The 24175-nt window shown below is 44.5% G+C and overlaps 1 protein-coding gene across 4 annotated transcripts in view; it reads left to right on the top strand.

Moving 5' to 3' along the window:
- MYOF (myoferlin) overlaps positions 1 to 24175 on the top strand; it is a 164789-nt gene that overhangs the window by 121905 nt on the left and 18709 nt on the right. For 2 of the 4 annotated variants that reach the window (XM_082339373.1, XM_082339372.1), the window contains 15 exons: positions 289 to 397; positions 1466 to 1543; positions 3475 to 3656; positions 3750 to 3908; positions 4033 to 4131; positions 5070 to 5231; positions 7186 to 7351; positions 10520 to 10596; positions 12490 to 12546; positions 13964 to 13975; positions 15405 to 15503; positions 16918 to 17043; positions 18979 to 19134; positions 19579 to 19670; positions 23393 to 23563. In XM_082339373.1, coding sequence (XP_082195499.1) covers positions 289 to 397; positions 1466 to 1543; positions 3475 to 3656; positions 3750 to 3908; positions 4033 to 4131; positions 5070 to 5231; positions 7186 to 7351; positions 10520 to 10596; positions 12490 to 12546; positions 13964 to 13975; positions 15405 to 15503; positions 16918 to 17043; positions 18979 to 19134; positions 19579 to 19670; positions 23393 to 23563 — 1745 coding nt within the window. The remainder of the gene's footprint in view (positions 1 to 288; positions 398 to 1465; positions 1544 to 3474; positions 3657 to 3749; positions 3909 to 4032; positions 4132 to 5069; positions 5232 to 7185; positions 7352 to 10519; positions 10597 to 12489; positions 12547 to 13963; positions 13976 to 15404; positions 15504 to 16917; positions 17044 to 18978; positions 19135 to 19578; positions 19671 to 23392; positions 23564 to 24175) is intronic. The other 2 variants (XM_082339375.1, XM_082339374.1) reach the window with 1 other exon arrangement.

Raw genomic sequence — 24175 nt, 5'->3', positions numbered from 1 at the left:
TTTCCTCCTCCATTCCTCTTAATCCACTTATGTATCCTTTATGCTCCTCCTTTTTTTTTTTTTTTTTTTTTCCCTTCATGGGCAGGTTTGGTAAACCTGGCCTTGGGGTAGAAAGGCTGGCTTCGACTTCCTGCTCTGTCGCTGTCCTGGGCTTTATTCATCTTTAAAAAATGGAGTGATTGGATGAAGAAAATCTCTTTTAAAAGCGACCATCCCATTTGTTTGTAATTCTTAGCTCTTCGTTTGTTTTTAGGCATTGTTAATTGGTTTTCCTGACTCTTATTTTAGGGTGCAGATACTACCGAGGATGGAGATGAAAAGAGTGTAGAAAAACAGAAACACAGCGCCACTGCTGTGTTTGGAGCAAACACTCCCATTGTTTCCTGCAATTTTGACAGTAAGTTTTAAATATGTATTTGTGTTTTTCACTTCTATGACGTTCATCTCAAGGAAACTCTTTGAATTCACCAAATATGATAGATAAAAATCCCTTTATGCAAATGTGACTTTCATTTTCATCACTTGATGGAGACGATTTTTTAAAATACAGTTTTCAAAATTATATTTGGGGTAGAGGGTGGTCAAATCATTGATTTCAACATAATCTGTCTGATATGTACTCATGCTACCTATTAAGCTCTCGCAAAAGATTATTCTAATTGGAAAAAAGGTTCAAAAAGTTAAGGTTGGTTTCAATGATAACCTTCAGGAATTTTGGAAGCAGACCTACTCTGTAATAATAATAGCAAATACTCATGTAAGTCTTCGCATGTGCCAGGCACTCTACGTATATTAACTCATTTAATTCTTATAACTACCCTAGAAGGTAGGTACTATTACTGGTCCCAGTTTTACAGGAGGAAACCAAGTGTAGAAAGATTAAGTAACTTGACCAAGATCTTATAACTTGTAAGCACTACAGACAAGATTTGAACTCAAGTAGTCTGGTTCCCAGAATCTGTGTAATGAATCAAAATGCTCTCCTGCCTCTCAAATTATGTGTGTTTGCAGGGGCAGGGAGGGATGGCAGCATAGTGGGGAGGGTCGTATATGCATTAGTATAATAATGATAAGGAGTATAAAGTCTTTGAAATATCAAAGAAACGTTTAGCAGATAACTGTTTGCTAGATCTGGTGCTGAAATGGTCTGGAAAGCCCTATTTCTATAACTCCTAGAGACCAAGTGTCATTTTAAAGGTCGGCGATGACAAGCAGTACCCTAAATCCAGGTAGTTTACACCAGGAGTATGTTCTCCTGATTGAGCTTCCTGTAGTACTTTTTAAATAAGTTTCATTTTGCAGGAGACAGAACTACTTTGGGAAGACATGTCATCACCACTGTATATGTGTTCTTTACCGTGGGGAAATAGATTTGGGTAACCCATTTATCTGAAGCATATATTATCTCCAAATACAAATACGGTGTTCTGTTTCTTGTAAGTAACCTCCATCCTGTTCTTTTTAGGAGTCTACATTTACCATCTGCGTTGCTATATCTATCAAGCCAGAAACCTCATGGCTCTAGACAAGGATAGCTTTTCAGGTAAAGGAAAAAAGTCTCCATCTCACATGTTATTACGCAGCAGGCTAGCTGGATTCTACTTTTCATCAAGTGGATGCTTTGAGTTATTTCTCACAACAACAAAAAGCCTTTCCGTATTGAGAGTAGTTTGATATGCATGAAGTCAATTGCTCAGTCATTAGATACTTGCTGAGTATACCGAGCATGGTTGCTGAGTGCTGGAGAAGATTCATGGTCTTTTAATACTAATCATCATTAATTGATTAAGTGATTAAAAAAACACCTTAAGAAAAGCAGTTTCTGCTTTCTGTTTATAGCTGTGTTTTTACCCCTGGGCTCTTGGGTTAATTGGTAAGTCCTCACCTTTATATATATATATTTTTGTAGCTCTCTTACGTTGACAAAAAGATCACCAGATCACCCATTCCCCTACTTTGGAGTCCATCTTGACCTCCTCTGCTGCCTGCTCCCCAATTCCCAGCACCATCAAACCATGAGGCTTCATCACCCCTCACACTGACACCCCAGCTGCTTTTGTTGCCTTTGGACTGGTTCTAAGAGGAAGGTCCTGGGCTCCTGCTGCTGGGGGATTTGTGCTGTTGCTAGTGGGACCATGAATAGTTCCTGGGCTCCCTGGGCTATAGGGGGAGCATTCTACTTCAAGACCTGAAGGCCATCAGAGCTTCCCTGGGGCTTCTATGGAAACAGCTCTAAGAGCAGTTACCTGACACTCCAGCATGCTTACATCAATTGTGAGGTATGTTCCGAGCACTAATATTAACCAACATATGTGAATGGTTTCCTTTTCTCACAAATTAAAGCAGATTCAAGGTTATCTCTGTAATACACATCTCCAAAATGGTTTTTGAAGACATTTTTGAATATTCACCACCAGGGGGCACTCAATCATTGAAAGTCAAAGTTAATTTCTCGACTAAAGTTGCGTAAAACTCTAAGCACATTCCTTGCAGTTTGAGATAAAAGATACATCATCAGGGCAAAAGCAAGGAATCCCATTCATGAGATGCTGCAGTGCTAAAAGCCAAGCACCCTTTGAGCTTATGCAGAAGCTTCAAGTTAGACGGCAGGGTATTGCTCAGATAGGTCAGCTCCCAAGCAATTGCAAAAAGGTTTGGTGAAATTATCTAGCATGGAGGAGAAATGGATTACTTCTTTTTTTTTTTCTCTTATCTTTTTTCAGCTTTATTGAGATATAGTTGACAAATGTAGTTGTAATATATTTAAAGTGTACAACGTGGTGATTTGATATATGTACACATTGTGGAAGGATTTCCACAACATTCATCGTCTGTCGTATTTACCTGATGTGTGAGTGTGTGAGAACACTTAAGTTCTACTTTCTTAGCAAATTTCAATTATACAATACAGTGTTAGCTGCAGTCACCACGTTATGCATTAGATCCTCAGACCTTATTCATCTTGTAGGTGAAATTTATACCCTTTCACTAACTTCTCTCCATTTCCCCTGCCCCCAGGCACCCTGACAGCACCATTCTACTGCCTGTTTTTATGAGTTCGACTTTTTTTGTTTCACATATAAGTGATACCATGTAGTATTTGTGTTTCTCTGTCTGGCTTATTTCACTTAGCATAATGCCCTCTAGGTTCATCCATGTTGTCACAAATGGCAAAATTTCCTTCTTTTTTAAAGCTGAATTATATTTCATAGTGTGTATCTATCTATCTATCTATCTATATTTTTTTCTTTATTCATCTATAGGTTGGCTTTCATTTCTTTGGTGGTTTACTTTGCTGCACAGAATCTTTTTTAGTTTGATGTTGTCCCACTTGTTTATTTTTGCTTTTGGTGTCAAATTCAAAAAACCATAGCCAAGCCAGTGTCAAGGAGCCTACCCCTATATTTTCTTCCAGGAGTTTTACCATTTCAGACTTCAGCCATGGCCCACTGTTATTCTTTTTTTCTGTTTTAGATCCATATGCTCATGTCTCCTTCCTTCATCGAAGTAAAACCACCGAGATCATCCACTCAACTCTGAATCCTACATGGGACCAAACAATTATATTTGATGAAATTGAAATTTATGGGGAACCCCAAACAGTCCTGCAGAACCCACCCAAGGTTGTCATTGAACTTTTTGACAATGACAAAGTGGTAGGTAATTGAGAATTTCTAAGATGGCTAGGGGAATGATGGAGATTTATAGGAATGTTTGTCGGGGAATTTAAGGATTGCTTGTTTCTCTAGGGCAAAGATGAGTTTTTAGGACGAAGCATGTGCTCTCCTCTGGTGAAACTAAACTCAGAAATGGACATCACACCCAAACTTCTCTGGTACCCCGTAATGAATGGAGACAAAACCTGTGGGGATGTCCTTGTAACTGCAGAGCTGATCCTGAGGCACAAGGTACTTACTGAGTTCTCACTCATATATTTTTTCAGAGTAGCCAATCAAAACACTTGTTAACAACTCCAGGCACTATTTACTTGAACTAAAGGGAGGCATTGACATTTCCATGTTTGTTTCACAGGATGGCTCCAACCTTCCCATTCTTCCCTCGCAAAGGGCACCAAATCTGTACATGGTCCCCCAGGGCATCAGGCCTGTGGTTCAGCTCACTGCTGTTGAGGTATGCTGCTCACTCTGTTTTATTGATCAACTAAAATGGATGTGTCTATAGAAATGGAATCTTTCGTATAGGAATGGAATCTTGCTGCATCTTCTCTTGCTGTCTCCAATTTCCTATAGAATTTGTCTAAAAAATTGAAATATTCATGGAAATAGAATGCTTGTCAAAGCAATAAAAACAAGTCAATCCCAACATTCCTGAGGGAATGTAGAATTCCCATTTACGGGGAGCCAGTGGATGTCTAAGTTTCCTGTGTCAGCTGGAGAACTGGGAGAGAGGAGACAGACTCAGAGCAGCGTGTCTTTATGTGCAGAGAAAAGGGGACCTCAGAGGGAGGTATAGGGAGGGAAGGGAGGAATGAGAAATGGTGACATGTCAGACAGAGCAGATATAGACGGAAGGAGCCTGATGGACAGCGTCCTGCCTACTATTGAGGGCTCTCCCTCTGTCCAGTCAAGCAGCTGTTACCTGGAGATTTCCGTTCTTGGGGTCTTGCTAAGACTGAGGCAGATGACTCTAAACAACAGCTCTTATTTTTTTACTTAGTGCCTGCATGTCAGTCACTATGTTAAGAAGTTTACACTTGATCCTCAGAATAACCCACGATAGGTGATGCTCTCAGCCCCGTTTGCAGATGAGACAGTGAAGTTACTAACTGGCCAGAGTTCTCAGAGCTGTGATATGGCGCAGCCAGGGTTTGATCCCTGCACTCTTATCCCCTCTGCTTTTTAGCAGCTTGGGTAGGAGAGGTAAATGGGCAAAACCCCTTTCTCTGTATGACCTCCAGGTTTTCTAGAGTGACGTTCTCAGAGATTTGAGGCAAATCTGTACAAGTCAATCTTAAAGAATTTACCAGTTATTAAGACAGGATTTTTCCTTTTGAATATTATTTTTCATATGCTGGGTTTCCTTCCCTTCTCTTTACATTGTTTTCTTAGATTCTAGCTTGGGGCTTAAGAAATATGAAAAACTACCAGATGGCTTCTGTCACCTCCCCCAGTCTCATTGTGGAGTGTGGAGGGGAAAGGGTAGAATCAGTGGTGATCAAAAACCTGAAGAAGACGCCCAACTTCCCAAGTTCTGTTCTCTTCATGAAAGTGGTACTGTATCAAGACTCCGTACTAGTTCACGTGTGTTGAATAGCTGAATTGTACTTGAAAATGAATATATACAAATCACACACATATTTTATATATATATATATATTTCCAAAGTCTGTAGTTTATATATTTCCAGTCTGACAACAAATAGAAAAACCCTGCCTTGCAGACAGCTTGTCAGTGACTTTTCCCCCTTAGATTCTCACACTGTAGTGATGGTTTCTTAAAGCTTCAAACAACCCCAGTGACACAGAAGTATCTATGAGCAATACTAATGTATTTCTCCAGTAAACTTTCCATCTAGTCAGCTCTCTGTAACAGGCTCTTGGTCGATCCCCCGAGAGCGGAATATTAACCCCCAGGCCCTGCAGGTGTACGTGGACCAGAACCCTCTGGATGGTGACTGGCTGGCTGGGGAAGGGCAGCTGCGGGGTGATGGGGCCATGTCCTAAGAGCCCATGACTGTGCCCTGCCTCCAGGTGTCCCTGGGATGGTGCCACTTTGTTCCATCAAAGTTACCCTCTGGTTATTAGAAAGGCAGCAGCCTCAGATCTGGTTCACAGTCCTCCATCATAGACCCTATAATACTTTGGAGCAAGAAGAGGTTACTCCGTCTTTCCGTTTTTAAAGCAGTTAAATCCTTAACTTTTTAAAAAGGAAAAAATCTTTATTTTTTACTCTACTATACAAAGCGTTAAGAAATAAAGGCATTTCTTCAGTTTCATGGGGTGGAAGGTCCAGAACCTTCCCATTTCTTTCCCCACCCCAGTCATTTTTCTGCCCTTGGGGTCTCCAGCACACCACTCTTGAACTCTAGGGTCTTGGAGCTTAACTTCTCTTACAGATGAGGCAGCTGAGGCCTGGAGAGGGGAACCGCCTTATGCAAGTTCCGTAGTGAGTGCCAGGTCCCGCGTGCTGTACTGCAGTGACTCTGTCGAGATTGCAGCAGTAGCTACACAGAGCTCGGTGCTGGCTGCATTCACACTCCCTGCATTAAGTCTTCAACCCTGCAGGGCAGGCATTTTCACCCCTCTTATGTGTGCTTTGGAGGAAACTGAGATGTTAAGTGATTTACACAAGGGGACACAGCTAGCAAGTGGGTGGCCAGAGTTTGGACTTAAGGTCCCTCCAACTTCAAAGCCAATACTTTTCCCCTTGCGGTGCTACAGATGAACGCCACCTGGAAGCTCCGAGCCAGAATCCCAGAGTGATCCCCTGGGCCACTCTACCCACCCTTGTTCCGTCCCCAGCCCCTTCCCCACCTCCCAAGCTCTAGCCTGGAATCTAGCCTCAGTCAGCAGAGGTGAGGAAAGCCACTCAGTTGATCCCAGCTTCTACTCCTGTGTGAAGACGAAGGTGGAAATCATCTGAACCACGCACCAGGCAGACCTGAGACCAGCCCGTGATTCCCCAATCAGACAATGTCACCAAGGCTACCAAATTCCATATAGAGGAACCAGGAGGCATGGAGGAAAAATGAGCATCCCATTTTGGCATTGAACTTCCAGGGCTGAAAGACTCTCAAGCCACAGTTATCTCCCGTGAAGGTTCAGTTTTATCTCGATCTAAATTTTAACTAATTCTAACTAAATGCTGACTTCACAACCTGTTACAGAGCAGAGCCAGGTGCTAAGGTACAGTGCTAAGCACTTCACATATATTAATTCAGCACCCCTACTCTTATTAAGGAGATCACTGGGACAGAGAAGAGTTCCCTAAGACCATGCAGCTGTCAGTGGCAGAGCCAGGGTTTGATCCCGGCTCGGAGCTCAGGCCCTTCAGCTCCAGGCTGCTTGCCTGGCGTGTACATTACTGAACTGCTCGCTGTGGGTCCCAGGGGCTACACCAAATGGGCAGAAAGAGCCTGGGTTGGTCCCTTTGGGGGAGTTAATTGGCAAAGCTGCCCTTGTCAGGTCTTAAACAGAAAAGTAACACCTACCTCTGTGACCCCCAGTTCTTGCCCAAGGAGGAATTGTACATGCCTCCGCTGGTGATCAAGGTCATCGACCACCGGCAGTTTGGGCGCAAGCCCGTTGTGGGCCAGTGCACCATTGACCGCCTGGACCGCTTTCGCTGCGACCCTTATGCAGGAAAGGAGGACATCGTGCCACAGCTAAAAGGTAAATGCAAGTCTCTAAATAGCATCTTGGGACTTTTCATGTTGAGTTGATTTAATCTTTACAAACTCTCAAAGTAAGTACTCATTGTCCAGATTTTGCAGATGAGGAAACAGTTTGATTTACAGCATGCTTTGTAACTTTCCCAAGGTAATATAGTTAGTAAGTGGCAGAACTACCCTTGAATCTTGGCCTTGTTTGAGGGGGCCCAATGCTCAAGCTATTACTTTCTGAATTGTCCTGCTCCTGGATGAACATTCTTTTTTGTATCATCCAGCAGAGAAGGCAAGACAATGGGTGATTGCAGTTTGCTGTGATAAATTTTTTTAAAAATAAATTTATTTATTTTTCGCTGCGTTGGGTCTTCTTTGCTGCACATGGGCTTTCTGTAGTTGCTGCGAGCGGGAGCTACTCTTCGTTACAGTGTGCTGGCTTCTCATTGCAGTGGCTTCTCTTGTTGCAGAGCACGGGCTCTAGGCACGTGCGGGCTTCAGTAGTTGTGGCTCGCGGGCTCTAGAGCACAGGCTCAGTAGTTGTGCGCACGGGCTTAGTTGCTCTGCGGCATGTGGAATCTTCCCGGACCAGGGATCGAACCCATGTCCCCTGCATTGGCAGGCTGATCCTTAACCACTGCGCCACCAGGGAAGTCCTATGATAAATATTTTGATGGGGAAATACAGGGACCCCTCCATAAGCACTGAAGGAGTGGGGGATTTTTATTTTAAATTGCTTTCCATCTATTGTCCTGCCTCATTAATGCATCACAACATTGTTGTGATATAATTTGAAAAATATGATTTCATTGTTATCTATCGAATTAAAAATAACACCTGCTTGAGTTTAAATTCCTGGCCTCGGGTCACATAATTAATAAGTGATGGAGCAGGGTATAATACTTACTGTTGGGTTCTATACTAAATAATAACTAATGAATAGCATTTTGCTCTTGTTTATTCAAGAATTACTTGTTTTTTAATTTACCATGTGCCAGAGAGTGTTAGGGGCTGGGGACTGGGTCCCATCCGTGAACAAGATCCCAGAGCCCTTAGGCTCATGAGGTGAAGCCCAGTGGAGAATTGACACCCATTCATCTGATCGTTGGTAGCCTCCAAACTGAAACAGCTGTCTTCTATTTGAGAGCTGTTCTGCTAACCAGTTCTATTTAATCTTCCATAAGGTTTGGTATTGATCTGACAGAGCCTCTGAAGCTCATCTGCTATGTGGGTCTGAGCATCCTGTATCCCTGATTCAGAGAAGAGAGAAAAAAATTCAGTCACACTTGAGCAAAACCCTACATGTGTTTATCCATACATTTCCCATGCAAAGCATTTTTGTGCTGAGTTGATGGTGCCTAAAACAGCAACATTTTTATAACATCAAGGATTAATGTAACTGCAGGCATTCTTTTATCTGGGGTTACTTAATGGAGAGAAACTGTTTTCCTAGTGTTTTTCCTACTGCTTTCATGAGAGAAAGTTCTTTGACACAAATATGTGAAATCATGAGGAAGGTACAAATGCTGCAAATTTTGTCTGGCCCCAGAATCGCTTGTATGGACCTACTTGTGTCTATGGGTCAGGGTTAGGCAGAGGTCTCCTGGTTCATGATTCTTTGTAGTTAGTGTGAAGTGGGGTCAAGGCTTCAGAAAGCCCCTGAAGAGGAAAATCCTTAAGGTGTATGGGGAGCACAGGGTTCCCAAGGCCAGAACCTGTTATTTTAGATCAATCTGATAGTTTCTTAAAACCAAACTGAGGTAGGAGTTGAGGAATGTACTTGGTTGGCCTAACGTTGGAAGCACACAGAATAACTTTCCTCCTGTCCCCGAGGCTTTGTTTACATGAGGATTGTAAAGTGGAGGAATGATAATATAGGAAGGAACTTGCATGCAGTTGTGTTCCGGCATGCCTGCCCTCCTGGCTGTCCCGTTCTGTGTTGCTGCAGTTGTTGGGAGTTGGAGGGGAGCTATCTTGGAAGCCTAGAGACTTCTGATAGATCTGGGGGTGCCACCTAGCAACAGCATAGCAATTGGCGTATCATAGATGCTCAATAAATGTCAGTCTCCTCTGCTTCCCCGGTGCTCCCCTGATCACTTATCTGACATTTACTAAGGGCCTACTTTGCTCTGGGCTCTGGTATGATGGTTAAAACACAAGCTTTGGGGTCAGACAGACCTAGATTACTTACTTTCACTTGTGATTAATTGTTTAACCAGAAGCAAATGACTTGCTTTCTCTTAGCCTCAGTTTGTTTGTTTTTTAACCTCTATAATGGGTATAATGCCACATATGCACATATTCTACAGGATTTTTGAGGGGTTAAATGAGGTCATGTATGTAAACAGGTTAGCCCACTGCCTGGCACATGGTAGGTGCCTAAAAAATGGGTTTTCCCTCCTTTATGTCCTATACATCAAATGCTGGGTTAAACACAAAGTTCTTTTGGCTTGGCAGAGTTTGTTCTGTCTGAGTTCTGCCCTCCTGTTGAATGTCTGGCTGCCTGATGCCTTCTTCCATAAAGGGTAGCTGCACCTCTCATCCCACCCCGCCCCAGGCTGAGGCTTCAGCACCCCCTGCAGCTGAACCAAACCTGGTGAGCCCAGGGGCTGCTCCTGAGCCCTTGCTCTAACCTCAACATCCAGAGCCACAAATATTCTGGGAGTTATTTAAAGCCAGGATGTGTGCCTTTTCCCTCTATGTACACTGTGAGAACCAAGCTGAATGAGCCACTGCAACTTCAGCCCTGAAATGTGCAACTATTCACCCTGCTTTGCTTTTCTGTGTCTTAGAACAGATTCCATGAAAAGGAGGCTCCTTTGGTGTAGCTCCCCCCAGCCCCCATTGCCCCGACCTCACTCCTACATCCTCTAAAGACATGTGTTGACACAATTCTTTTTTCAGCATTTCCTGTGTACAGGATTGGGCTAATTGTCTAAGATAAAAGAAAAAAATGGGCCATAAAATCCCCTTAAGAATGTCTAAAACCGTATCATATTTTGGGAAAAGCAATGAATTGGGTTATTTTTCTACATTCAGACGTGGTCTTCTCCATTTAGTAAGTCTCATCCAGGAGCAAACTCTACCTTCCACTGTGTGGCTGTTGAACTTGAACTTGGAGTAGAATGTTCACCACTATATTTTTGTAAGTATCTTAGATTATGAAATTGTCTTGCAGCCTCCTTTTTGTCTACCCCACCCTGCCGGGACGTCGTTATTGAAATAGAAGACACCAAACCATTACTGGCATCAAAGGTAGGCTTCAGAACTGATCATTGGATGATGTCAGTTTTATCTTCCAGGCATCTAAGCATTAGGTGAATTCAGTCAAACAACCATTCAATGCAACTAAAATAAAATAACAAATCAGCTTATCACGGTAAAAAACCTGAATCTTACACTCATCAGTAGCTACGGTGACATTGTGTGGACTCATGTCCTCTACCCTCAGTCACCCAGGATACTTAAAATATACTCAGACCCGTGCTCCACTCTCCATGAGGGAGAGGGATCTAGACAACAGTAAATTTTAAAATCTCCCCAAGTGATTCTAATGTGCAGGCAGGTCTGAGGACCTTTAGTGTGGACAGTCTGAGTGATATCATTTGCAATAAAGAGAAATTTCAGGAGCAAATACACAGCACCACAACATTCAGAAGAGGGATACATGTAGCACACCACTTTTTTTCCCCTACGTGAAACAGAAGTGTCATGGATTTTTAATGACCCTATTTGTCAGTGTATGGGACATCTCCGACTTTTATATTCACTGTGGTTTTCCAAATCAAGAAATTGGTGGAAATGCTCACTCAGGACCCTATGTTAAAACCATTCCAGCCAGTTCGACAAGAAGGAGAGGGAAAAAAAAAAGTTCCCAGCCCAGAAAAAAGAAAACATCAAATATCTCCCCGTTCCTGTTGGCATTCACGATGGACTTTCACAGCATGTTTTAATGTGCAAACTGGCCGAAAAGTGCACATGATTGCACTTTAATGTGTTATGTCCATAAACAGTGCCTTTAAAGAAATCCACTTTCTTCCCACTGCATTAAACTCACTAACAATTGGACCATACTAAATGTGGGCTCTACAGCCAGCACTGCGTAGCAGTGTGTTTGATTCTATTCCCTGAGAATCCTCCACAGTCAGAAATGACAGTATCAAATATGCAAAACCACTATGTTCACTTTATAAACAACCCCAAATATTCCCAATAAAACAGTAGTAGCCTAGGGAGAAGCTAAGTATAATATACTTAAGATCTTTTATGTACGTTTTCACAACAACTCTGGAAAAAGCCAGTTTAAGATCCTGCTCTGTAATCAGCCTCCAGCTTTCCTGCCTCCCATTGTCAATCAGCTCTTCTTTGGGCCTTCTGTATACTCAGTAGCCCCAGGTATGGAGGCCCAAGAAGAAGAATAAAGCCAGTCTATGCCGCAATCTCATTCATTTCTTAACAGTAGTTAACAGATGAGGCTACTGTAGCGACACATTGTGAAAGTTGAGTTTACATCATATTTTAAGTTGCAACTTAGCAGGACTGAGGAAGGTAGTATCAGTCATTCTCATGTACTATAAATAACTTTCACTCAGCTGCTCTCCTAACACCTACTGGAGGTATACTGTGTTGATAAGAAAGGCTATTTGGAATTGCCTCTAAAAATCTGATACCACCTATTCATTGGGGAATATAGCACTCATCTATGCAAAGTCAAATGAGCAAAGTTGAGCTTTGGAAGAGCCAATGACAAGCTTGCTGATGTCCTGGATTACATATACATGTAATATATGTGCATGCATGTAATATGCATACATGCATGTGATATGCATGTGTTACATGTACATGTGATGTGTGTGTAATGAATACCTATTACCACTAACTCAATTCAAGCCTTTTATTGGTAAATGGAGGGAATGGGTCCACACAGTGCTGTTGATGGGAGCTGTGGAATGTGGCTTCAGGTGACAGTTTCGGGCTCACAGAAACTCACACCACTACCTTGTGGTGACCCTGGGAGCTCTTAACAGATGTGCTCAGCACCACCACAAGTAAAGCGGGAAATAAGCACTGGGGACAAATTGCTAAGTGCTAGCCAGATAACACAGACGTTCCTACATGGCCATTTCAACAATTACCTTCCAATTCCAGTGCTTAAGCAGTATGTCAACAGCTCTCAGCAAAATGGCTTCTTCAACGACAGTGCATGTATGTATGATAAGAAAATGCATGAAGCTGCCTGGGGCTGCGGGGACCTCGGTCTAAAGACTTGAACTCTCCTTTCAGATTCTTTCTAGATTTTGGAGTGAAAGACGATCTTTAAACAAATGTGATTATTTTAAGCTTCAGGGGAGAATCTTCTATGCCGTTTGGATATAATGAAGCAAGTTACTTTAGCTGCTTCAGCTACTTTGCCACGTGAACTAATGAGCAAGCGGACATGAATAAATTCTCCCATATTAATCCTAGATTTTAACATCAGCAATCTGTTCTGAATAACGCTTTTTAAATCATAAACTATTCATTTCTTTGAAATGATTTCAAATAGCTGAGAATAGATGTGAATAAACAGACTCTAAATATATGAATTCAGGAACCATTCAGAATGTGAAAACACTTTTGGCATAAAGTCCCTCTCTCCAAAATCTCAATTCAGCTGTGATGATTTAACTTTTAATCGCGCTCTGACATGAATCTAATAGAAAGAATTGTTATGTCTATCTGTCTCTCTGCCTCTCTTGGCATTTCTGTGTGCTGAACAAAAGTCGATGCGGAAAATGCCGAGGGGCACTTGCAGAAGAAGCCCCGTGGCCGCCCGGCACTCCCTGCAGGAAGCGCCTGTAGTGAGGAGTCGCTGTCCCCTCACAGTGGAAATGAACTTGAAGTTAGGAGGTAGCAATTCTTCAAACTGCCCCTAAGGGTGAGCTTGGCTGATGTTCCAGCAGGTACCAAGAGACAAGTCAAGCCCCAGCATCCTAGCTGTCCATTCTCTCATCTCCTGGTGGATTCTCCACGCAGAAGCTCAAATGGGAGGATTTGGCCAATGAGAGACTTGACATCCATTTATGGATGGATATGTATTTGGTGCTTTATTGTCGGCATGGGGAAAAATCAAGAGAAGATGCTTACGTGATGGTGCTGCAGTCATGTTGGACATAAACATCTTGGGACAGGAGTTTTTGAAGGAATGAGAATTAGGCCAAGTTGGGGATATACTTTAGAAGCTAAATGGAATAAAAGGTTTGGGGCAGGAAGATGAGCAACTGTATTCATCCCCACCTCCACCCCACCCCTCCCCCTTTGTGATCACTATGCTGGTGGACAGATTGATTGTCTAACTCTATTAAAACATGGGACATGGGTGGCTACCTCCAACCCTTTTATTTTAATACTGTTTGTAACTCTTCTGCACATTTTCAGAGAAGAAACCAATAAGGTGTGTTTAATTATGAGATCATCTTGAATTGAATAAATAATCCATCAAAATGTTGATAATATAAGGCATGGATGAAAAATAACGTCTCCTTTTCTCTTTCTCATTGAACCTAATGCTCATGGGGTCTCCGTCTCCATGTGACCTGAACATGGTTTGTCCTCTTCCTGCCCATATATATGTGATGGGCAGCTAACAGAAAAGGTAACTATTATACACGTTTTGCTAGACTTAAGATTCATGTATTTTCTTCCTATAGCTGATATGTAAATAAATAAATAAATAAATAAATAAAATTTTAAATCCAGGGTTGGGTTACTGATCCATGAAGGGGAAATAACTGTAGGTGTATGTATAAACATATATATATATATACCATATATAAATAAGAAATAGCTTTTCTTGAGTGTTCCTTCTTCCTTCCCCCCAGATGGAAGAGGAGGCCATGTTGCTGGTGACACACTATTTTGAGCAAGCTCACTCTTCCTAGGTAGATTAAGCCATGGGTGGGTCTGATGGGATCTATTCTTGTTATAAATCTGAGTGGAATTTATAGCAGCCTTCGATAAACTACAGCCTTCTACAGTTTGAGAATGTTGCACAAGTGATTCTAAATGCTGTCCCTTCTGCCCAGTCTAAGAACCACCGGATTCTGAACTCTGGCTGCACGTTACCTGGGGAACTTTTGAAAGCATCCTGGGTGCCAGGTCTCACCCCAGGCTGATTGAATTAGAATCTCCAAGAATAGGTTGGGAGCCACTGGTCTAAACAAACCATGATGCCTCCCTACTCTTGCTTCACATTTTATAATTTTCAAAGCTCCTTCTCCTAATGATCTTATTTCATGTCCGGAACAACTCTATGAGAGACTTCCCTGGTGGTCCACTGGTTAAGACTCTGTGCTCCCAATGCAGGGGGCACGGGTTCAATCCCTGGTCGGGGATCTTGGGGAACTAAGATCATCCTGCATGCCACACAGCGTGGCCAAACAAAACAAAACAAAACAAAACAATCCTATGAGATGGATGGGGGCAGGTAGTGTTATTATCCTATTCAGTGGATGAAGACAGTGATGCTCAGAGATGTTAAACAACGTACCTGATGTGGTGTGGCTTGTAACATAAGGGTATGGCTTCTAACGTAAAGGATGGAACTTGAATTAGAACCAGTTTTACCCACTCTTAGCTTAGTGAGCTTTGTTTTGCAACGCATTGCTGGCTAAAAGGGCTAAGGAAATGAAACAGTGGAAAACACATACTGGAGGATGAAATAGTAAACACATACTGAAGGTTTTCTTTTATCTGCATATGTAAATATCAAGTCAACAGGATAAAAGAGTAAAAACAAACAAATGAATAGATTGTATCCATAGAATGTAAGAAAATCATCTAGTGTAGCTGTGGCCATTAAAGCCAAACACATTTCATTGGCCAAGGATCATCATTTCACCTCCAGCTTCTGGGTAGAAGAATCCTGAATACTTTGGTGCATGTAAACAAGAGTCATATAATCTTGCCTCTTTTAGGTTCAGAAGTACCTGTTTCTCTTGTCTATTACATATGAGTTTTCTTGCAATGATTGGAAATCCAGGGCACCACTAAAGAGTTTTCCATTTTCATGTGTCTTTCTTTAGGAGGAAGAAATTATTGACTGGTGGAGTAAATATTATGCTTCCACAGGGGAACATGAAAAATGTGGACAATATATTCAGAAAGGCTATCCCAAACTCCAGGTACCTGGGCCTATGCTACTGTCGGTGGGGGATTGACATGCGTTAAAACTGGCCACAGGCAGAGCTGAGTGAAAAACTGAAAGGTCCAATGGTGGGTGCTGAGGCTGAGGGGCCAGGAGCACCTCTGGCCTCCTGGGGAGCCCCCTTGTGATGGATTTTGGCTTTGCCAAGATTCCTCGGGCTTGAGGACAGCTGTTGATTTATGGTTATGTGACTGCCACTTTAAGGCTTGGGGACATCTGGCCGAGGGTTGGGAATGGGTTGGCACCGCACTAATTAGGCCAACGATTGTCCATTTTGACCAAGGGAGACCTTCAAAGTCATGGTGCTCTTGCAAAAAAGTATGAAATGTCAACATGCTTTATTCTGTCCTCTGAACGAGCATCAGTTTCACTAGCTGAGAAGTTGATTCTTTTACATGTATGTAGTGTACAATCACAACTCTGTGTCCAGGAGGAAGACAAGCTATTGGACTAGGCCGGTCTGGCTATGGATGATCTTTCTGTTAATGGTTTGGGTTTTCCAGTTCTTTATTCATTTTTTCAGAACGTGGAAAAATCTACTTTCTTTCATGTGATTGTCCTAACATCTCAATGCAGCTTGAGAAACACCAGCATGTAAAGAACTGCTTATCTAGAGAAATAAATTAGATCAGCCCCACAGTCCGTCCTCCATTCCTCCCTCTTTCCTTCCTTCCTTCCTCCTCCTCCTCTTCTAGCTTTTTATCGAGGTATAATTTACATACAATAAAGTAATCCATTCAGTGAGTTGTGATAATTGTATATACACCTACATAAACCACTACCAAAACAAGGCAAAGAACATTTCCATCACCCCAGAAAACTCCTTTGTTTGTACCCCTTTCCATTCAATTTCTCACAACCTTCCAACCCTCTTAGAGACAACTGATCTGATTTCATCATCGTAGATCGGTTTTGCCTTTTTTTATACTTCAAATAAGTGGGCTCATACAATACGGATTTGTGTGTGTGTGGCTTCTTTAGCCCAACACAGTAGTTTTGAGATCCATCATATTGTCTTGTGCATCAGTAGTTTGCGCCTTTTAATTGCTGAGTCATATTCCGTTGTATGGATATACCACAACTTGTTTATCCATTCTCCTGATGATGAAGCTGCTATGGACATTCTAATACCATGTGGACATGTTTTCATGTCTCTTGGATGAATACCTAGGAATACAACTTCTGCATCATAGAGTAGCTGGATATGTAACTTCATAAGAAATTGCCAGACACTTTCCCAAAGTGGTCATATCATTCTGCACTCCAGCCAGCAATGTGCGAGTTCTGGCGCTCCATCCACATCTCATGCCCATTGGGTACTGTCAGTCTTTTTGATTTTAGATTCCACCTGTATTTTAATGAGAAATTAAGAATCTGTTGATGGTTTGCAGATATATGACTGTGAACTAGAGGAGGTAACGGAATTCGAGGGCCTGACAGACTTCTCAGATACTTTCAAGCTGTATCGAGGCAAATCAGATGAGAATGAAGATCCTTCTGTGGTAGGAGAGTTTAAGGTGAGTAAAACATGTGTGTCTGTCCTGTTTAAAATCCACCTTTATTTTCTTTATAGACCTAGGATAAAGGACAACCAATCTCTGGGTCAGGGACATATCCTCTGACATCTGAAGGATGCTAGAAAATGCTAACAAGGAAGAGGACAGTGGGGTCGGGGGCAGAACACTCAAAGCCATTCTCCGTATCTTTCTCCCTGCTGATGCCAAGCAGCCTTGAATCCTGTAGAGTCAGCCTCTCTAAGCTCTAGTTCACACACACACACACACACACACACACACACACACACACACACTCACTCTCTCTCTCTCTCTCTCTCTCTCCCCCCCCCCCAACCAGGCTTTCAGCAGGACCAATGCAGCACTTTCCCAATCCACTGTCCTTGCCACCCTTCTCGTCCACACTCTAGTCCATCCTTGACGCAACCAAATCTGATCGTGTTTCTCAACCGCTTAAAGACATCGCTTGAGTTTCCACCGGGTCAAGTCTCAACTCCTTCCAAGGGTTGGGCTGGCCTTTCACAAGCTTCTTGTCTCTCCTGCCACTGCATCCTCTCCAAGCCCCAAACACACCCCATCCTCTCACAACTTGGAGCTCTGGGACAAGTTCTTCTTCATTCCCTGGATGCCCTTCCTTCCCTCTCTGTGGTCTGACAAACTCCTACTCATTCTTTTAAGCGCCAGCCAGCTCCGATGTCACATTCTTTGTGAAGTGTTCCCTGGGTGACTCACTCCTACCCCAGGCTCCCTGGGTCCCCGCTGCTACTAAAGTACCTTTCACATTGTAAGTATCTGCTTTCACAACTGCCCCTCCCTCCAACCACAGTTGGCAAATCCGTGGCAGACGTGCTGTTACTTCCTAATCCTTTCCAATAGCAGACATTGCTAATCGATCAGACCATTTTATCCTACATGTGGTTTCAAAATCCTTCTCATTATAGCTTTCCACCAAGCCATCAAAGATAGCATGAGAGTCAAACCTATTTAACACCCCTGTGCCAGAGTGGATTCCTTGAGTTCATTTTTTGGCCCCCAGTACCTGGCACATGGTAGGTGCTTACATCATGCTGCTTTGCTGAGTGAAAGTAGCTGGAACTAAGACCCACATGTTCTGAATCCAATTTTAGTGCTTTCTCTTGTACGTAAGCTGGTTTCAAGATAAAATATAAGGCCTCTCAAGCTGGCCTGATGGCTCACTCATTCAGAAACTGCTTATTGTGTCCCTGCTTCATGCCCAGCCCTGTGTTAGGTCCTGGAGATAGAGTGATAAACAAGAAATATTTCCCTCCCTCAGGAAGCTCACAGTCTAGTGAAGAATATAGACAATAAATAGACAGTGACGATGCAGAGGTCAGTGCTGCAATAGGGGTGAGTGCGGGGTTAGAACAGAGTGTTAGGAAACATATCCAACCCAGGGGCAATCAGGGAGGTTTCCCAGAAGAAGTGACACTTTTCAGCTGAGACCTGAGGGATGAATAGGAGTTTGCTTGGGAGTGGATGGAAGGGGGTTTACAGGGGTGATTTTTTTTAAAAAAGGGAAATCACCCTTTATACTTTATTGAGTTTAAAAAATAATCATTTTTATTCCTATCTTCAAAAAATGTGCAGAATTTCACTTCTCATCACCTCCTTTGCCATCGTACTGGTCCAGGCCACCTCCATGTCTTGCCTAGGTTTTTGCCAGGCCTCCCTACCTCTGCCCTGCCCTTTCTTCTCCCATGTGATCTATTAAGTAATTACTTTATCATCACTCACTTTCCCCACTGGAAACACACAAAGCACCCCATAGCCATTTCTTTCACAAAACGCAGCCCTTCATCCCCCAATCCCACAGCCCCCGTGGCTGCCCCCAGTGTCCTGGGGGAAAGGACACTGCCCCAGGCCCTCTGCCCTGATCGCCCAAGGTCCTGCGAGTACATCTGTGTGTCTCTCTCCTAGGGCTCCTTCAGAATCTACCCCCTGTCGGATGACCCCAGCGTGCCGGCCCCTCCCAGGCAGTTTCGGGAACTACCTGACAGCGTCCCACAGGAATGCACGGTTAGGATTTACATTGTTCGCGGCTTAGAGCTCCAGCCCCAGGACAACAATGGCCTGGTAAGAGTCTGGGCGTGGCGCCTTCTCCTATAGCAACATAATTACAGTCATCAGCCACAGTAATTGTCATGTTCTTTCTTTCTGGGCTCTGTTATCTTACAAGGGGAAAGATACTCTATCAAAACAATCTGTTCAGGAGGATTGTCCCAGTGGGGATTTATCTCAGAGCTTGAAGGGGCTTTGGAGCCTCTGGTTCACCCTTCTCATTTTACAGACGTGACCTCGGAGGAGGATTGCTTTGTCACTGCTCCTCGCCACTGCCTCTCCTCCAAACGAGCGCTGGCTGCATGGCGCCAAGAGGGAGCATTGCCCAGACCTGGTCTGAGGCTACCCCTTCTCACCAGCGTGGGAGCGGGGGTGGGGTCACACCTGAGTCTGTCCCAGAAACTGCCGTGAACTGGCACCCCATGGTGACATAACCTGCCGTCTGTTTTGTCCCCACAGTGTGACCCTTATATAAAAATAACACTGGGCAAAAAAGTAATGGAAGATCGAGACCACTACATCCCCAACACTCTCAACCCGCTGTTCGGCAGGTAACGGGCATTTCCTAACACTTTTCTGTGGTTCTTTTCTTCTTGGCCTCTGTGCTAAGGATGCAATGGGTGCTAGGCTCTGCTCTAGGCCCAGAAGCTGTGAAACTATGTCTGTGAACTATTCAAATATCCAAGTCGGTGGGGCAGGTAATAAATACGTAAATGCACAAATACAAGAAATTTGTGGAAGTGAAAAGTACCACGAAGAAAACTAAACCAAGTCTGAGAGATTTGCTGTGAGACCTGGAGGGGCAGGGGGCGGGTAATGAGGCCCAGGAGTCCAGAGGGTTTGTGGCTTCTAGACAAGAAGGGTAGGCAGTGATTTACGTGTAGTGACAGGTGGTTCTCACTCCCCGATCCTGCTGAGCTCTTTCTGGGATGCTTTGACTCCACCACTTTGAGCCAGTGTATGTGTTACTGACTCTGTTACTAAAACTGAGAAGGCAGCAGAAAGTGATGGGGTCAGATGTCCTGCTCCCTGTCTTCTGTTCCCGAAGATTTTATTTATGGCTGCGTTGGGTCTTCGTTGCTGCGCGCGGGCTATCTCTAGTTGCGGCGAGCGGGGGCTACTCTTCGTTGTGGTGGGCGGGCTTCTCATTGCAATGGCTTCTCTTTGCGGAGCACAGGCTCTAGGCACGCGGGCTCAGTAGTTGTGGCTCACAGGCTCTAGGGCACAGCCTCAGTAGTTGTGGCATGTGGGCTCAGTAGTTGTGGCTTGCGGGCTCTAAGGCACAGCCTCAGTAGTTGTGGTGCATGGGCTTAGTTGCTCCACGGCATGTGGGATCTTCCTGGACCACGGCTCGAACCCGTGTCCCCTGCATTGGCAGGCAGATTCTTAACCACTGCGCCACCAGGGAAGTCCCCCGAAGATTCTTGAAATAGCATTACCGTCTTCATCATTGCCACTTTACATCTGTTCTGGACTGTTACACTGATCTCATCAGAACCTTCTCAAGGGTAAGGTGCACCCAAGTGACCTCTAAAGAGGACGGGCTTTTTTCAGCTATAAACTACTTCCACATTTAATAATAGCTACTATTTGCGGAGCTTTTACTGTGGATGTGCACTGTGCCGAGCCCTTCATAGAAAACATCTCAAAAATCTCACAACTCTGAGGGGCTCCCCTCACCTGACAACAGAGGAAACGGAGGCACGGAGGGAGTCAGCACCAACTCACTCCACTGCTGGGCGCCAGAGCCGGGACTCATGCCCAGGCCACCTGAACGCAGCGTCTGCATGGCCACCACCATCTGATTTTCACCTCAGTGTCAAACCTGGCAGCTGACAGGGCAGGGAGTCGCGGCCCCACTTTGCAGGTGACAGAAACAGGGCAGCAGAGCTGTGTCCACACAGCTGGTGCACCGGGCAGCCAAGATTTAGGTAGAAATTCCTGACCAAGCCCCAGGCTTTTCCAACACTCTTGGTAATGTTTCATATTCCGGGCCAAGCCATCACCTGTAGAAAAATGTTCTTTGCACAGAGTATTTGTAAAAATAGTGTTATTTTTCCCCAGAACCCTGCCGAGAAGGAGAACACTTTGTTCTTATTTGACGTGTGCCTGTATTTTAATTTCTGGCTTTATTATCCTGCCCATCCGCTTCTTTTGTACTCGCGTTTGTTGGTGGGTGCCCTTATGCAGTCCTTCCCTCTCTTGTGTGTACGTGCGTGTGCACGCGCGCACATGCACACCTTCTGTGCCGCACACCCCGGGGCCGCGTGCCAGGGCCAGGCAGTGGAAGTAATCCTCTGGCAGGGCAGTTTGATTGTTTTCCTTTTCTTCCCCTGATCCAGCCCTGAGGTCTAGACAGGAAAAGGCACGCAGGGCAGGAAGGAGGGCTCCATGCGAGGGAGACAGGGAAGCAGCGAAAGCCAGCTTTTATGGGAGAAAGGCGGCCCTGTCTGAATCGCTCATCTTGGAGGAGCCAAGCACAAGCTTAATTAAGTGGCAGGAAAAGTCTAGCTTGGAGCCACCCCGGAAGGAAGTGATGCCGTCAGGCTCCGCACGGCCAATCGCCATCTCCTGAACGTGCAGACATCACCCCGCCCAGCAGGGTGGAGCCAGGGAGACACTGGCTCTGCAGCCCCTCCCACGGCTCCGGTCCCTGGCCTCCGTCTTTTCCAGGGTGACTTTCTTCTCAGCGGAGACCCTCAGGGATTCCACGAAAGGAATTCAGGAAGGAGCAACCTTTCCTACTTGCTCGGCCACTGTTCAGCATCGTTATCCCATAACATTCAATGGGATGTCAGTCTGCCAGAAGATGTTAATTGTGTTCTAAAGAAAGACGTATTCCTTCATCAAACCAAGATGCTTGGGTTAAAAAGATAACTGCAGGACTTCTCAGAACCTTCGGTTTGCCCAGAGGAACACCAGAAGTGGTTCTCAAACTTATTTGAGCAAAGAATTCTTTTTGTCAAGGGACACATATTACCTGTCCCTTGGAATCCAGTAATGGAATTTGGGGGCTCGTGTGGATATGGTGCTTCAGGTGTGGCCATGACTCCAGCACCTTCTATCCTGGGCCGCCTTCCTCCTGCAGGCCCCCGCCTGGCTGCAGCAGCCTGGAGAAGTCACTGAGATGTATCTAGGAGACGCCCTAGCAGCTTGTCTCCAGAGCCCCACTGACACACACCCTTCTGCTCAAGAGATGAATACTCCTGGCTCTTTGGGCAAGAACCAGTCCACACGCCAGAGTGACAGGAGGAGGAGTGGAGGCACAGTGAGAGAGGAGAGAGGCAAGACGCCTCTCACAGTTTTCTGTCCACAAAGTTTATTGAGCATCTACTATGGGACTCACCCCTCTGTGTGCAGATACAGAACCAAACCCCACCCATCTGGAGCTTATGCTGTACAGTTATCACCATCTCAGAACTGGCGCCATATTGCTCACCTACCACAGAAATTACTGCTTGATTATTTATCGTTCTCTCAGAAGTGTTTGCATTTTAATACAGATACTATCGAAAAGCCTCCACAAATCAGTGGCAGAGCCAGAGGGCCTGGGAGGAGGGAGGGGGCCTTCTTGGCAGCCTTCCACTCCCCCCTCCAGACCCTCATGCTCCTGTGGGGTGAGTCCAGGGTGTTCCATGGGGTAGTGGTCTCTGTTGAGGCAGAGAAGGGAACATAGTAGGGGCACAGATATGGGGGCTATAAATCGGGGTGCTTGTGCCTTACTAATCTCCCAGCTGGGTAGAGATGCCTGGGTGCCCAGATAATAGGCAAATGTGCTAATAATATTATAATTATTAACAATAATTATTATATAACTTATAATAATTTATTATTATTACTACTATAGCTATTGGGTTTTGAGTAATGCACTCATACCAAATGCTTTCTAAACATTTCTTCCCTTGACCCTTGTAACAACATGGGATGGTAGGGATTATTATCACCATTTTACAGATGAGAAAACTGAGCACAGAGAGGTTAAGTAGCTGGCCTAGGGTCCCGCAGCCAGTAAGCAGGAAAGCTGGGATTCTCGTTAGGCATTTAAGGCCCCGGATCTTCTCCTGAGCAAGTGTACAATCTGTTGCTCTCATTACTAACGTGCACTACTTAATCAAGCACCCCTGCCTGCCGCCACCCACCTGGTTATCCCAGCCATGATGTCCTCCTCCTGCAGCCCCAGCCCCAGCCCGGGGAGTCTTTGTGCAGAGCCCTGGTTTGTGTGAGACACCTGGGTGGGATCATGGCGATTCTAACCTCGCATTTGTTTATTCAGAATGTATGAACTGAGCTGCTACTTACCTCAAGAAAAAGACCTGAAAATTTCTGTCTATGATTACGACACATTTACCCGTGATGAAAAAGTAGGAGAAACGATTATTGACCTGGAAAACCGATTCCTTTCCCGGTTTGGGTCCCACTGCGGCATTCCTGAGCAGTACTGTGTGTAAGTGTGTGTTGACAGTTTGCTCCATCTAACATTAATACCTGGGGAAGCTCTGGCGCTCCACCTCAGGGCCTGTCTTAACTGAGCCCCTGCTCCTTTGAGTTGGGTAGATACCGTTGTTGATAATAGAATCATCTTAGAGAGAATCAGGACCATAGCATTGCCCATTCCCATTGGCGTCTGTGTACAACGCTGGCCCCTGGAGCAGTGCAGTGCTCTGTGGGGATGGCGCAGGTAGCAGCCGCTGAAGAAGCAGTCTCCACTCTCCCATTCTTTGAGCCCCTTCCCTCCTTGATGCCTGGGACCAAGAGCTGGCAACGTTTGATGGCAGGAATTCCCTGCCCCTTCCTCCAAACTGATCAATGCTGTGATGTCCCTCTTTCCCTGAGTGCTAAACAGTGCCTTTCTGTAGTATTGAATGAGATATAGCTTGTGATTTCTAATTTATAAGTTTACCTATTGTGATTACAGCGATCTCAGTCAAACTCATTTTTTACAGAGGAGGAAACTGAGGGGTGGGGGGGAGTACCAATTGGCTGAGGCCAAAATGATTGTGGATTTTAGGTCTCTAAATCCTAAATAGATTTCTAGGCAAAAGCCAACGTGTAGAGC

The sequence above is a fragment of the Balaenoptera borealis genome (genome assembly GCF_965194805.1).
Source record: "Balaenoptera borealis genome assembly, chromosome: 10".
Taxonomy (NCBI): Eukaryota; Metazoa; Chordata; class Mammalia; order Artiodactyla; family Balaenopteridae; genus Balaenoptera; species Balaenoptera borealis.
This window is presented reverse-complemented; position numbering and strand designations above follow the sequence as displayed.